This window comes from Strix uralensis, chromosome 1 (genome assembly GCF_047716275.1).
Source record: "Strix uralensis isolate ZFMK-TIS-50842 chromosome 1, bStrUra1, whole genome shotgun sequence".
Classification (NCBI taxonomy): Eukaryota; Metazoa; Chordata; class Aves; order Strigiformes; family Strigidae; genus Strix; species Strix uralensis.
This window is the reverse complement of record NC_133972.1, coordinates 123470843-123487176: the sequence shown is the minus strand read 5'-3', so window position 1 is coordinate 123487176 and position 16334 is coordinate 123470843. Positions and strand designations below refer to the sequence as shown.

At 38.9% G+C, this 16334-nt stretch overlaps 1 protein-coding gene across 1 annotated transcript in view; it reads right to left on the bottom strand.

The window, feature by feature from the left end:
* LAMA3 (laminin subunit alpha 3) overlaps nucleotides 1-16334 on the bottom strand; it is a 119517-nt gene that overhangs the window by 65774 nt on the left and 37409 nt on the right. Inside the window, exons 11-21 of the mRNA XM_074879676.1 lie at nucleotides 16085-16141; nucleotides 13623-13757; nucleotides 10928-11062; nucleotides 9342-9479; nucleotides 8799-8845; nucleotides 7787-7886; nucleotides 6524-6576; nucleotides 6042-6147; nucleotides 4240-4339; nucleotides 3613-3769; nucleotides 229-361 (exon numbers count right to left, since the gene is read on the bottom strand). Coding sequence (XP_074735777.1) covers nucleotides 229-361; nucleotides 3613-3769; nucleotides 4240-4339; nucleotides 6042-6147; nucleotides 6524-6576; nucleotides 7787-7886; nucleotides 8799-8845; nucleotides 9342-9479; nucleotides 10928-11062; nucleotides 13623-13757; nucleotides 16085-16141 — 1161 coding nt within the window. The remainder of the gene's footprint in view (nucleotides 1-228; nucleotides 362-3612; nucleotides 3770-4239; nucleotides 4340-6041; nucleotides 6148-6523; nucleotides 6577-7786; nucleotides 7887-8798; nucleotides 8846-9341; nucleotides 9480-10927; nucleotides 11063-13622; nucleotides 13758-16084; nucleotides 16142-16334) is intronic.

Below are 16334 nucleotides of genomic sequence, written 5' to 3'. Positions count from 1 at the left end.
GCAAACATTTGAAAAAATCAATGGTGATTACTACTGTAAGCAGGGGTTTCATGCAAACACAGCCACATCAATTACATGGCAAAATATATTAGAAAAAGCACAAAAGCACTGACACTGTTAAAAGTGATGTATTTTAAGCGACATTACAAATTTGATTTAGGTGCACCCTGAAAAGTCTCCTCTGATCTAACATTCATCTGATCTGTTGTGCCACTGAGTTGCACCTACCTGTTTCAGGCCGAGATTGACAAGCAGATATGCGACCAGATACTGTTTCACTTCCAGGGTTAATATACCTCAGGATAATACGAAATAAGTAGAGGTTTGATTTTTCCACATTCAAAGTTATCCTCACTTCATTCTGAAAAATGGAAGTTAATAAACAAAAACAGCCGTAAAGTGCTGAATAGAGGAACAGTTAGAAGCCATGCAAGCACCATACTAAAGTCCTACAAGAAAAACACTCATGCAGACAAGTACTCGAATGGCAATGCTGGTGTATGACAGAGGACGACAGGCAAGCCTAGTGAGAAAATTAATTCACTTACAAGTATAATTAGTGCCAAAATGTTTTCCCTCAGCAACTGAGATCTTCCCTTTAGAGCTTTTTGAGCCCAGGCCGACATAGCGGAGGACTAGGTGGAAGAGCTTAGGGGAAGCCACAGTAATAGGCACAACCACCTCTGGCTGGGAAAAATAAAAAGAAAGGGAAAAAGGAGGAAAGGAAAGTATATTATTTGTTACTAGCACCCAGAGAAAGAAAAACCATTTGGCAAAGACAAACTCCATAACAGAAAAGAAAGGCTCAGGCAGCTTACAAGAGAATATAGAACAAAATCTCCTGTAAAATAAAACTCTTGTTGAATAATAGCTTATCAAGAAAGACACAGAATGGCTGAACTAACATGTGTGTTTATATTACACCTTGATAAATGGACAGTACTTTACTGTTATTCTCCCCTCCTGTGCCATAAAGGAGGCATATGGTATCAAAGGCTGTCCCTATTCCTGGCTTCCCAAGGTACAGGCCAGATCCTAGTCTGAGATTACACACAACACTTCACAGCATGCAGACATCTCAAACTGCCACTGAAACTTCTGCTCCTCCACCAGATCCCAGTTTCTTAGAGATGCGACACCCTGCATGACTTTGCCCTGGCACTGAACTGACACCTCTGGAGCCATGAAGTTCTCAAGCCCACAGGAGGCCGCATTCACACAGCCTCTGTTATTTAGTTTGCAGAGCAACAGAATTGGCTGAGACATATACAAAGGCTGGTGGTGGATTAGGAAAAAACAGGATTGGTGCAACCTCAAGTGTTTGGCTTCCTTCCTTCCATCCTAAATCCTAAAGCTCCCCTCATAATCCAGCTCCCACCAGTTCACCCACCACAATCCACTTGCTGTCCCTTTCCAAGATACTTGTGGCCCAGTGACCTCCCCACCACTGTGGTCCATTCTGCTTCCCCAAATGCACACAGGTTTTCTCCGTTCCATACATTTGAGAACAGAGCACAAAGCCTCATTTTCTCTTACTCCTGAAAGCTACAATAAATGCAAGAATGCCAGCTCCCATACGCTACTCTGAATGTAAATTCCTCAATTCTGTCATCATCATCCCCTAGACCTCCACCTTAATAGAAAAGCAAAGCAGAAAGCAAAGATAGACATATGACAGATGACAGGGCTGAGAGATCTACAGAGACTAGATAGCTAAAATCTAGGTGACTGCAGAAGGGCAGTGGACCAGAATGGAAAATACAAATAAGTAGGGGAAGGTTTTACATGTGTTGTTTTAAATGGAGAAGGATGACTTCTGAAGGATACTACATGGATAGGGCAGGCATTGAGGGAATAAAAAAAATAGATATGAACAAAAAAAAGGCAAAAGAAATAAAGAAACATGCTTCAGGAGACTTATCAAAATGGTTTCTAAGATTTTACGGAAAATCTAGAAGACACAGTGAAGAGAGAGAAAGTAGAGATAAGTGAGGAATAAGGGAGGAAGAGATGTCAGTCCCTGAGTTCAAGCAAAGGGAGAGAATGGGTAGAAATTATTCTCTGAGCTCTGTCACAAACTCTGGCCAGAGCTTTAAAATCAGAGCCTGACTGTCAGCTTCTCAATCTATAATGAGACAACCATGTCAACAGCATGACAGAGCACCAGTGACCTCCGCTGAGGTCACACACAGCTTATTTATTTCACCTCAAAAACTTTTAATTGTATTGAAATAGTTTCTTTTCACAAATAGTTGTTACATTAGCCTTTTGTGTGGTAGATATGGTAACACTATTTGTCTTCTACAAAATAAATGTCAGGAGGATTATTTCAGGGTCCTGCAAGACACAAAAACACTATGTCAAAATTAGCAAAGTTCCTTGAAATGAAGAACATCAGACTATCTCAGTTATGCAAGGATCTAAGGAGGGCCTGGAGCTTACATGAGTGAAAAGCTTTATCCAGGTAAGCAAAAAACCACACACTTTTAGCAAGATTAGAGACTAAGCCTTTTCAGTACCTCTTTACAAAATGCAAATCACTGGATATACAAAATCCGTATCACTGGATATGAAGTGCAAAAAGCAGCTGAGTTAGAAAGCAGAAGTTAAGAAATCAGTTACTGGAGAGTTGCCTTTATTTGTGAATGTGGAGTAACTCTGAAGATCCAACAAATATGAGCTCTGGGATGAAAAAAAACCAAACAAAAGAACAAAGAGGGAAGAGGAAAAAATGAAGAACAGAAAGGAAATCACTATGCTTGTGCAATAGTTATGCGCTTATGTCTCAGTCTATAGTGATCCATTAGTCCTTGGACAATTTATGGAGGCTGGACACAACTATACCAGAAAAGTGAACAAATCCCATTTACTGCTCAAATCTAATGCTTTAAAATCCTGGTTTACTTGCTCAGCAGTTCAGCCCAAAGTCCCTTCTCACACAATTAAATTATGGTAACTTTCTTCCTGTGATTTACAACTGCTGTTGTTTAGTTTATTTGTAGACTGTCATGAGATTAAAATAAATGTTGCCAATATGCTCCTCTTCACAGCTTCTTTTACTGAATCACACATTTTTCTGTTTGTGTAATGCAAAGATATAATTCCTAATAAAAAGTGGCACCTTTCTCTTCTTCACCCAATATAAGTTGCAAGTGTAAGAAGACTTCAGTGACAGCACTGTGATAGTACCTGAAAATCTTATGGACATAGACTGCCAAGGAATTGTGTAATTCAAATTATCTAGCCAGGCATCAAGCTTCTGCTGTTTCCACTGTCCTTGGCACGACAAGAATTTCTGCATTCAATATTATAGGCTTTAAAGCTATTAGTTCAATTGTTTACACCTACTGCAAAACACGTATTTCTCACCAAAAAAACCCTCAAAGAACATTTCTGAAGAACATATATTTGCACAAGCAATGACCAACTCACAATAATACCAAGACTTACTAATCCAAACAGTGATACAGTGCCAAAAGGTTCAGATTAGTGAGATCCTGTCCTTTTTTCTGGTTTCTCCATGACCTTGCACACACATAGCAGTACTACAGAGACATTTATACCATACACCTATGTTTTCACCCCAAATCCTTGAACAAAATACCAGCTTACTTGTATAGAGGACATCTGGGCGTATCCTCTCCAACTGAAGCTAGGAAATTCCTGTGGATCATAGCCAAATCGAATTTCCCTTCCCTTGACAGTAGTACCATCTTCAATCTCAAACTTCATGTGGTGCAGATCAGGGAAAAAATAGTTTTTTTCAGGCCTTTCAAGGAGAGAAAAAAAACAACAAAGAATTACCAGTTGCTGTATGGTCTACATCTAAAGAGCATACATAGGGAGGTGACCTACTGACTGAGGAATCCTGATAGCAGCTAATAAATTCAAGACAGCTGATAAGATGGATGTAATGAGAATTCTCTTTCCAGAAGCTTTTACAGCCTACATACATTTTGCTATACAACTCTTGATAGATATACAGATACATATGCAATACTATTGCAAAATAGGTATTGGTTATTTAAGGAAACAAGTAAAAAAATCTTATTTATGTTATTTCTTCTGTTATTTTAACAGAAGGAAAGTGCCCAGCAAAATTAATATCAATAACTAATACAATTTACCAGCTTATTTATCAACAAATCCAGAATCTCACGTGAAAAGATAGCAAGGGACTTGTGGGCAGAAAAGAACTATGCTGAAGCACAAGCTATCAGAAGCTACAGCCAGACTCACTCCCGACAGGCCGTCCCCACGATGTGCGCCCTGCACCGGCAGCCACCCAAGGGCTCAGCACACACCGGGCTGAGGGATCCTCCAACGTCACACCGACAGCCTGTCAGGCAAAGAGCACAAGCCAAATATCCCATCAGAAAAAAAAAATTATAAAAATTATAAGAAAACACCATTAATGACTTGTTTCCTCCTTCCGGAGCCCTTCAGACTCCCCTCCCTTCAGGCTCTTTCAAATACATGTTAACACACATGCATAAGATGCAACTATTTCAGGCCTCCCATGTTCACGGTTGTTTTTTTTATTTCTCCTTGGAATGTGACAAAAGCCATTTTAAAAAAAAATCGCAAGTAATAAGCCATGCCATATTACTAAATGCAGGTCTACAGTTTTGCAGAACAGCCATTCAAATGTTTTGATAAGAAATCAGAATTTCTACAACAATATCATGATGAATAATTATTTTAAAAGAAAACAAACCACAAAACCTAACTTGCAAAAATTGTAAAATGTTAATTTTTCAGAGTCTGGTACCCCAGTATTTAATCTATCCTACAAAACTTGCACACAACAAGAACATATGTGTTCATATAATAGCCAACAATATTGAAGGATTTTCTACAGGAGACAGGACTTGTGGTACAAACTAAAGGATACCCCTAATAACAAGATATAGTACATCATACTAAAGAACGAGTACATCTAGCCCAAAAATTTCAAGCTGAATTGAAAAATGGAAAGTTCCTAAACGTGTATTTACATATTAGTGTAAAAGCATCCTGTTTCCTAAAATATGTTAAGCACCTGTAATCTCACTGAAATCAAGGATAATTGTATTTGACACCTTTGTGAAACCAGATCCCTTTCATTAGCTTCTTGGTTTGCACATCAGGCATTAAAGCTCTGTTTGATACAGTAGAGATTATTTTTAACTTTGTACATACTAAATGATTGTCAGAAGTACTTCAGTGCTTTAAAAATAAATCTCTTGCATCAACCCTGGACAGGTGTAAAGCACACTGAAGTCAGTGAAAGTGCTGTCAATAATTTTAACAAACCTAAATCTAGCGGGGGGACAAGGAGGGAAGGGAACTGTTGAAGTAGCCCTACATCACTGAAAACACATGGCAGAGCAAGTATCCTTCAGAAGAAGGACCACTTTCTCCACATCACAGCTACATCTGACTCTGCTTCAAAACAGATTGAGCCCTGGGCTAAAGCAATACACAAATATACCTGAAAAAAAAATCAAGCTAGTATCTGTTGTAACACTTTAAGATTTTATTGCAGCAGCAGACTTTACAAAACTGCTAAGCAGCACAGACAGCTAGCACTCTTACAGGTAACACTTGCAGGAAAATCAACCACCCTTGGCCCCACCACTCAGGAGAAGGAGTGAGAGGAGGAATGACTCTCAGTTATCTTATTTGATAAGATAACAAGCTTTAGCATCCTGGTGTGATATCACTGCCAGCTTTGACAGAGAAGCCTCAGGCAGTGGTGGTAAATTAGGCACCAGGGAAGGTGAGGTGAAGGACAATGAACTCCAAGAGAAACACCTTTCCTCACGTGAGTGAGCCACAAAATGGCTGGGAACCACAGTGGTAACATCTGCCTTGTTCCTGCTCCCTTGGGAAGGCACAGGAGGAGTTACAGGGGTAACAAGCCATTACAAGCAGTAGTGCAAAATGCTGTGCACATAAGTGATTCAATATATACATTTAAAAAATATAGCCTAGGGAATTCTAAAGACTTCTGTACTAAGTGCAAATGTGCTACTAGAGATGTCCTTTATTCATTTTACCTCGGCAGCCAAAATAATTCGTGTTTTCGAGAGCATAATAACCAGCTTCACAAGTGTCACAGGAATCTCCACAAACATTAGATTTGCAGTAACAGTGCCCATTTTCCTGTTAAGAGAACAATTTCATCAAAAATGTTTCAACACCTTTTTCAGAACTTTAATCTTACAATATTTTGAATTTCCTCTAATTCTAAAGAGAAAAAACATTCTAATCTCAACAAAAAATATTATCTGGACATAACTTCTGTCATTTATCATCTTCAATGAACAGACTAGAAAATACATAAACTCAAGATGATGAAAATTTTTCAGAACTTTTATACATCACTAGGATATAAAACTGCTTCTTTGCTGCATAAAACCAGACACTTTATGTCCAAAAGCAATAATCAGTACTAAGATTTCCACCTTACCAAATGTTACAACAATTTATCTTTACAAAAATCAATTTAATTAATGTGTTTCTTTTAATTTCACTTTACCTGCTGACATTCTCCGACTCCACTTAGTGTTCCACTCACATCACACTGGCATGCTGCACAGATGAAAAAAAGACAATCTGCACTTCATTTTTCCAACATACTTTTGCCGGAAAAAAAACCCACCACCCTGCATCTGCAACTTTGAGTAACAGTGCCACAAGGTGGATTTTACTCTAGCAGGTTCAGAATAGCAGATGGATACTGGCACAAGGTGAGAAGAAAAAACAATGGAGAAAGAATGAGGCCTTCTGTGGGTTTTTTTTTTACTATTTAGTGGTGTGCTTTAAAGTGTTCTGACTTGTGTTCAACAAAAACAGTCTTGAGTTTGGATTTACAATTGTTTTCTTTCTTAGAAACATTCAGACAGTTGATGCAAAACAGTGTCTTTAAGCCTGACTGGCATCTTCTATTCTGCAGTGCTACTGTGGAACCAGTTCAACTCTCCATATGAAATATAAATGAAGCAAATATTGCGGGAAGCAGCTATGCTGACCTAGAGGTTTGGTGAAACCCTGTATTGACTCTGTGACTGAAGGCAGAGAAGATGAACTACATGAAAGGTCCAGTAATTAATCTTTGAGGAGATGTTTAGACTGTACAGCATTTAAAGATTTAGAGTCAAAGATGTAATGATATCGGTATCAGCTCTAAGGCTACTCATCCCAACTAGGTGGCTGTTGTGCTGGAACCCCAAATAGTTGGGGAGAAAAAAGATCTTTACCTTTTTTTATCTTTATCCTTTTTCATCTTTAAATTAATTATTATCTGCCTGAAAAACACACACTCGCTGTTAGCAAACATTGAAAATTGCACACAGATTGGTATTATATAGACACAAACCATAACAGATTTGTCACACCCTGAGGCCACGAAAAGGCTTTTTACTCCTCTACAAGCTAGGAGATGATAATAGATGAAAAAGCACCTTTTTCTCTAATAAATAAGACAAATTCTGGTTTCAGCATTAACAGCGGAAATCCTGTCTCGCTCCAGTAAAACTGCCATAGGGCCACATAAAGTACAAATCACTGTAACCCAGAGCACACCTTGGTCCAGCACTAGCAAGCACTCATGAAATTACGGTCTAATTTCTAAAAGTAACTGCTGGTATCATGGGTAATTTGGTGTTACAATTAAGTAGCGTGAAAAACATGCTGTTAACAAGAAAGTCACTGAGCACCAAAGACGGAGACAGCAAATAAAGATGACTTCCAAAAGAATAATACATTCCATAAGCCAAAGAACTATGTCATGAAGCCATACCTGTACACCCCTCAGGGTTTTCTTTGGCCAGGTTCCAGTACAACGGTTTGCATTTACTACAGGTAGGACCTTCAACATGCTGAAGACACTGACAATAGCCCTAATGACAGAAAGCAGTTAACATGGATTCATTCATTTCATAAAGACCATACTGCTCTTTAGTACTAAGAAAAACCTAGCATTATTGACAGCTCATGCAGTTTACTGACTTTTACAGATCCATAGAAACGGAGGCTGATTCAGACTTAGATTTTTCTGTCTCATACTACCAGCACAGGATTGTTCCATCCTGTGTATTTTTTCCATATCTAATTTATTCTAAAAGTCACAATGCACGTGCTTTCCGATTCTTTTATAGCCTTATTAGAACTGCTCTGAAGTATTAACTGTTTTGCAAAAAGTTTTTAAAAAATTTCCTTACAAATAATCATTAATTTTCATATTTACGCCTTATTTTCTTGGTGGAAGACATACACAGCTGTATACATAAGCCTGCATAGATGCCTCTTCCATCAGTCGGACTTACCCTCTAGGTCTTCTTTGCTACACATTTAGCAATGACTGCAATTTCTGGTAATTTGCTACTACTAATAACCATCACTGTATTAATAACAATAATAGTGGAACAGCAACAGTTACAAAGAGATAATATTTTTTTCAAGAACAATTTGATGCTGAAATGGCCTTTTGCAACCCAGAACCAGAAGGTGTTTCAGACACGCATAGGCTTACATGCCATGTACGTATTAGTGTTCTAGCAGACCAAGACATAAACAGTATGCATATTCTATATACAAAAGATGAAAAACCCCACCCTCAACAGCTAATTGCACTGGTATGATGAAAGAACAAAACATAAAGTTTATTTCCACTCTTACTCTGCAAATAAGCTTGTGCAATGCTTTCACAGTCTAAGAGCAGGCTTCAGGACTTGAGCAATGAAGTAAATGAATTCAGCAAAGGCACATGAATTATTAACATGTACTGTTAGCTGCAATGATAGAATACTTACGGAATGAGATCCAGCGCTACCTGAAGGGTCACATTCACTGTTGACACCTTTATGAAATTAAAAAACGAATACATTGAAAGAACTTTTGAAAACAGAGTTGTGGAATGTAGCAGTGCATAAGTAAAATGCAGCAGGTGTGAGTTTGAAAGGGCTTTTTAATACGGTTACCTTGGAGGGACTGAAATATTTTAAACTTCAAGACAAACAGAAGCCTTTAATAATGATTTTTCAAACGTGTATTTAGCCTTGGTTTAGTATGCAAGGTAGTCACTTGGAAAAATATAGCACAAACCTACAGAACTTTAAGTTCCTGTAACATAATCTAAAAAAAAGGTTTTAATCTTATAGTTCAGTTCCTGAAATAACATACAGAATGACAAATAAGCTCATCTAATATGCGCTCCTGATATGTCACTCCCTCCCTCCCCATGCTTCAGGGGGTTTCTGTAAAACTTTGCACACAGAAGACTGCCCCAGAGAACGCTGCAATAAAAACGGGGGCGATCTGAATCAGAATGGAGGATTTTCCCCCAAAAGCGTTACCTTTGCAGTAGGGGAAACTGTTGCCTGCAGAAAGGCATCTGTCGCACCGTCGCCCTGTGACGCCCGTTTGACACTCGCACTGCCCTGATGCCGGCTCACACGTGCTGTGCTGGGAACCGCCGGGAGAGCACTGACAAGCTACACAGCAACAAACACAGACAGTGGTGGGAGGGTTTACCCTGTAGGTAACAAGCAACAACTTTCCAAAACTTTAGTTAGAGGCTTTGAATAGTATTTGTCTAGAGTGTTCTTCATTTTTCTTTCCAATAAATAGCTCGCAAGGTCCTCACCCCTGCTTGGAACCTATGAGTTTGAGGTGACCTGTATTGTCTTGATATTGTCTTCTTCCTTTGCTCTTGACAGAAACGGGTAAGATTATCTGGAACTGTATTAAATCTCTCTTCCTCAACTTCTTTGTCCCATCCTAAGAGCAGGCTTGGTTTTGGCTTTCTGCTTTCTTGATGGTTATAGAAAGCACAGGGCAAATTCTGTAATTAGACCTGCACTTAAAAACATTGATGGTGAAATATAGAATATAAAATTGTATGCCCATCACACCTTCAGATCTGAGGGCAGAGGAGGCCAGAAGCAAGCTTTGAAATACACCATGCAACGGTCTTACTCTTTCAGATTTCTACATAAGGTCTCAGTTGTGCAATGATTTACACACACATGGTAAATAAGAATAACACCACAAAAAAGAACAATGCTGCTACGGCCCAGGGGCCTAATCTTTGCTCAGATAGAGTCTAAGGGTGAAATGGTTAATGACAATTATTTTAGTAAAGTAGTAGCCAGTCTCCTAAAGAGAGAGAACAAACCTGACAGATTATTTTTTGCTGTGGTTGTGGTGATTAGTAATACCAGAATTCTGAGGATACGTTCCTTTTTTAGCACTAATAATCTTTTGATTTCTAGGAAAAATCAGTCCTGTTCATGATGATCAAGTAACTTGCTGATTTTAGTGACAGAGCCTGCAGGTTTCCCTTTGCTTAATGTGAAAAACCTGTACACACGTTCTGGGCATGATCAATTGATCCACTTGGGCAGGAACAATTGTTGATACGATGGAAGATTTGCAGAGTCAAGCCCTTCTAGACTAGGATTTATGGTGCAATATTGGCACATGTCAAGAGCACACAGTAATGCACTTACTTAAAAGTTTACAAGACAGCATATCAAATATTAGAAACCCAAATCAGTTGAAACACAGCTTATGTTCTGTAAGTTGAGTGAGCCAGAACTCATAAAGGTAAATGCCCACCATCCAGCCTAAGCTTTAGATTTCATATTTTAAAAGAGAGATACAATTGCATCAAGGCCAAACATTGCCACGCTCACATTAATCCAACTAGCACAGGAACAGCAATGATGTGCCAGGGAGGACTACCAGAGTGTGTGCCTGCCAGGAAGCCTGGCCACTGCCTGGATATTCAGTGTTACTGTTGCCAGCTTTGGATGGAACAAAACTATCACGGTTACCTAGGTAGTTTTAGATGGAAATATATTTGAGAAAATGTATTTTCTTCTGTATTGTAGAAACAAGAAAGGAAACTGCCGTAAAAGGAGGAAAGGCTTTTACTCACGCAGGCAGCTGGGATAGCTGTAATAACCTGGAGCGCACTGGTCACATCTAAGTCCAGTGTAGTTACTATGGCACGGACACTGACCTCTAGGACCACATGTATTCTCCACTGAGCCAACAGCATCACAGTTACATTCTACACAGAGAAAAAAAATAATAAGTACCCTGACAGACACATGTCTAAACCAGCAGTTATTTAAACCAGAATTTGCCAAAAAAGTTACCTTTGAACCATAGTTTTACCACCAAAAATAAATATCCTGAAATAGATGCTTATCCTGTAATTGCCTTCTCAACCATTGATAATCAGTTTCTTACTGCAATTCTATAATGTACAGTTTAGAGATTTAGTTTGATGCCTTGCAAAACACATGTATAAGGGACAGAAATCCATCTTACAATGGAAAGAACATCACATGAGAGAAGTACTTAACATCTTTAAAAAATAACCTCTGAGAAACAGCATACACAAAGCTGGGCTAAGTCTAATGGCTAACAAGAAGCTTATTAGTAATGATGCACAAGTTTATGATGCACAAATAAATGATGCACAAGGTAGAAACTGCTGACATCTTAATTCTACAAGCTGGCAAGCAGTGCATTGCAGGAATCTGCATGTCATACATACACAAGGCATGTTGTCAGACTATAAGAAAAGCTGTTGTCAGACTATAACAACAAACTTCTCTTGGAGTTACTACTATTTTAGGCTAACAGCTCTATCACAGATAAGACGTGCTACTTTACTGAAAAGATGCTGAATGTTACACAGGGTGACACTTTATAGGTACATGAATGGGAGACCGTCTGGGAATCCCAGCTGCCCCAGGTACAAGCTGAAGTGTTGCAGTTAATCACCTGGATTTTATGACTGACAGAAATGGCTGACTGACAGAAATATAAAACAAACACTGTCTTTCTGTTTCATGTTCATGTTCCTGGTTCCCCCTTTCGGTTCCTCTTTCTGCTGCAGCCAAAGACATCTGACTTTGCTGTGTTTCCTTCAAAGACGCCTGGAAAGACGCAGGGCTTGCTAGGAAGTTAGTATAAGAGAAATACAAATACTGAAGCTTCCAAAAACATCACCTACACTAGAGTCCACCCCCAGCTGAACATTCTCTCCTCATTTTAATAACACTGAATTGTTTAAAGGCTTTATCTTGATATCACTCCTACTGAATAAAGCTTCTATTGAGTTCAACAAGGCAAAACCACAGAGATTAGTTCTAGCTGCAGCAGCCAAAAAGTTATAGATCTACTGAAGATGACAACGCCAAGCATGAGTAGCAGGCTGGACTGCTCACTTTCCACCACAGTTTGCAGCATACTGCATTAGTTTAAGTTTAAATCTATGGCAGCTTATTTTAACAGAACAATTGTGAATGCAACAGTTTTGCGTGGACACTGACACTGTTTTCAATTATTTTTATCTGTCTTTTACATTTTTTTCTTGTGTGCTCTTTTAAGCTTTTATGTCTCTTTTCAGCTTTTGGTGTTAAAAGTTCAAACATATTCAACATGGGTTTGATTTGCTTTAAGATTGCTACCTGAGTCAGTTCTAAGAAAAAAAAAGTGGTTAGAGTATTTTAAAACCACCAAACAGCATGTACCAACCCAGAATCCTGATTTTATGTTTTTCATTAAAAAATGTTAATCTACTCCAGACTATGAAACACAGTCATGTGGCATTTCTTTATTCCACCCATTGTGTTGGTAACACAACATAATATATCTTTGCAAGGGCATAAAGGATTCTGCTGTCTGTTTATAGGACATAAACAAGTACGCAAGCCCAAAAGGAAGACGACTGCTATAGCGAACAACCAAAAATAATAAGAGAGAAAAGTAAATCATAATGTTCTATATAAATCTTGCTAAGCTGTACAGGAAAGTACATACCAGAACTCAGCAATATTCTATATTCTTTCTCACTGTAAAATTCACTAAGGATTAAGGGCCTCTCTCTCAATCACTGCAAAGGCAGATGAAACCTAGGGGCCAAATAGGATTTGATGGATTCTTCATACACACACAAAACCATTATGATATTCAAGGTTATACTTCATCAGTGCTGACCAATTTTCCTCTCTTGTAAAAGGCAGGATAGTCCTTGGTGGCAGGTACACTGGTGAAACCCTATGAAGATCATTCATGTTTCATGATTACATGGACTGATGTTGGCTCAGTGCCTATCAGATGATATTAAAATGAGTGAGAAATCACCATGAAGGGCAAAATAGAGCTTCTAATTTTCAGATTTACAGGACACACATTTTACAAGGTACCAAAGAAAGACCCTCTGCAAAAGTAGATTAGTGCTTCACAGCTCTGCTATGCCAGTTCCTTAACAGTCAAACATGCTCTGCTGCTGTAGGCCTCATGTGAAAACAACTTTAAAATCCTTTGGTTATTAGTAAGAGAGCTGTGCTGACTGAGGCTATATCAAACAGTCTGACCATGCAAAAAAAAACAAAAGCCTGTGAGAAACCAGACTATATAATTCCTCCCTACTATGGAAACATGCCTGGAATTGGAGAATTAGAATATATGAGGATTTCACTGTAGAGCATAAGAGTCCCTTGCCCATTTACTGCTGTGAACATTGCTTCAGCCACTGTAAAAACGGTACCTGGAAAGCACTCCTGTCTGCCTTTTCAGGAGCTGTATGATGCTGTACATGCACTAATCAGCCTTACCTTGACAGGCAGGGAACGAGTAGTGGCCAGGCTGGCAGCTGTCACACTGAAGTCCAGCTACCCCTGAGCGACAAAGACACCTCCCAAGAAAATCGCAGACTTCGGGCTGGGTACCTGCTGAGTTACATTCGCACACTGCAAATGAGAAAAGCCATTTCAGAAGTGGGCTCTGCGCAGACTCTCTTCTTTTATCTTTCTTGAAATTAAAAAAAAAAGAAAAGAAAAAGCAACTCCCTGATGCTCAACATGACCAAAATCTTCCCATCAATTCATTCTGATTCATAACAGCTTTTATTGATTGCCCACACCAGTAATAATTCAGCATCGGGGAGACATTAATGAAAGAGCAAAAGAATCTGGCTCAAAGTAACTACTGGGTTCAATATCAGTGCTGAAGCACTACACTTCGCCTGTCCCCACTCAGAGTCTGATTTATTGATCCCAAGTAGTATATCTATTGAAAGTAGTTAATGGTTAATGAAGTTTAAAAACAGACAGTTTTCTAGTATTGACCAGAATGGGCAGCTTGATGCATCAAATGAGGTTGCAAACTCAAATAATTTTTTTTAAAGACAAGGATAATTAAGATAAATGTTGCCACTGGTATTCTAAATTTCATCAATGTTACTAAATCCAACCCCAAAATGAAGTCTGACAGCTGCATCACACAGCAGACAGCAATCAAGGAAAAAGGGGCATTTTCAGATAGAAATCCCCTGTCATCACACTCTTCTTCTTCTTTGACTTCTGTGAGTTTTGGGAGAGCCCTTTATGAACACACCTCTGTGGCAAAAGAATTTCATCCCTCAGTATAAAACTTGGGTCTGTATTTTGGATATGCTTGCCGAAAGGGAACGTGTGGCTTACCCTGGCAGAAGGGGTAATGAAAATACCCAGCTGCACAGGTATCACAGGAAAACCCATGAAATCCGGTTCGACATCTGCACTGTCCACTATTTCCATCACAGTCACCTCCCAGCACTCCTGCGCTGTGGCACTGGCATGCTGAAGAGCACATTTGTAAAGAAAACATTTGCGGCATTACGACCTTAAAGTTCCTATTTCACTTGGCATTTACACTGGAGCGCAGGCCTCCAAGTGTCAAAGAAACTATGGCACTTACGCAGACACTGGGGGCCAAAATACCCTGGTTTGCAGCCACCTTCTAGTTACAAGAGAAAAGGAAATGAAAGAAAGGAACAAAGTTAGTGCATAAAATCATGCAACCCCTTGTATTTTTGAAGAGAAAAACAGACCAGTGCTTAGTAATTATTACCCTTGAATCGACAAAACTATTTGACCCTTACACACAAACCTCATTTTAAAAAATAATCTGTATTCATGCTTAGTCTGCCAGCACAAATTTACAACTTCATCAGACACAGAAGCTTCCACTTAGAGGCAGCTGCCTTTCTCATGCCTTCAACTCAGATGCTATTCATTGAAAATGTAAATAGCTCAAGATTTGTTTTCTCCTGTTTATTAATTTCTTGAGTTTTCTTTCTTCTTCCTTTTAAAAATATGTGAGAGAAGGGGATATACAACAGAGCATACCCAGAGGCCTACCAGGGCAATTATTTTGGATGCTGTACAAAGGAGATAAGTGGTACAGGAGATTGAGGCTTCATGGGCTGTGATGGCAACTGCAGACACTTTCAAGAAAACAATTGGGACTTGTAAATACATACATGGATTTGTACTGTCTGCTTATATCTCAGTGTCTGCTACACCCACAGAAAAATACCACTTTTTCATTTGCCAACATAAACTCCAGTTCTATTAAAGCTAATTGAAATAAAGGGGAAGAATGTTAATTTTAGGATATGAAAAAAGTTTTGAGGGTTTTTAAAGTTATAAAGTGCATTATAAGCATGTTTGTGATTAAGCACTAGCTGTGATGATGTCTCCATTCTGCAATATAATAATATATCTTAAAAAATGTAAGCCCACTGAGAGAATCATTGTATGGATTTCAGGCAGATTTGCAGTGGGCTAAATAAGAAATATGTAGCACTCTCAGAAATCAAAGTCCTTCACAGCCAAGGGCAATGTACAATTTGCCAGGTGCAAGAGGACAGTCCAGAAGCAGAGGCCAGTTAGCCGTAAGAAAGAGATTTATGCTGCAAAGCATCTGACACATTGTACGTGTCAGAGTCTTGATGAATCAGTTCATAAGAGCACCAAACAAGATGGTCAGTCTCTTCTGCAGATGTTTTCCGGAGGCTGGTCAAACTTATTTTGCTCCATAACTGTTCCTGAAACTAGCCTACTAAACTGTTTAATATGAACATGACAATAAGATGAACTTCTGGCAAGAACAAAGTCTCTCCAAAAGATAAATACCAACAGTGGCAAAATTACTACATAAATCTCTACCAAAGAGCAGGCACCACCAAAACAGTCAAAAATAGTGACACAGGGGAAAACAGTGAAATGGTGGGGAAAAAACACCAAGAACTTGCCAATTATGTCACCAGCCATAGCATCGCTTGGATTTGGAGAAGGATATACAGGAATACCTTTAAAACAAAAGAAACAGTGAAGTGTATTTGAAACAGACACATTTATTTCATTACAAATTATGACAAACCATGAAGTCATCTCCTGTCAATTCAGAGAGCATGATATTCACATGACTCTAGTAACCAACTTCAGCTTAGTTTTCTTTCAGTTAGGAACAGGGTAAGAAACATTTAGTTTTGATCTCCAATT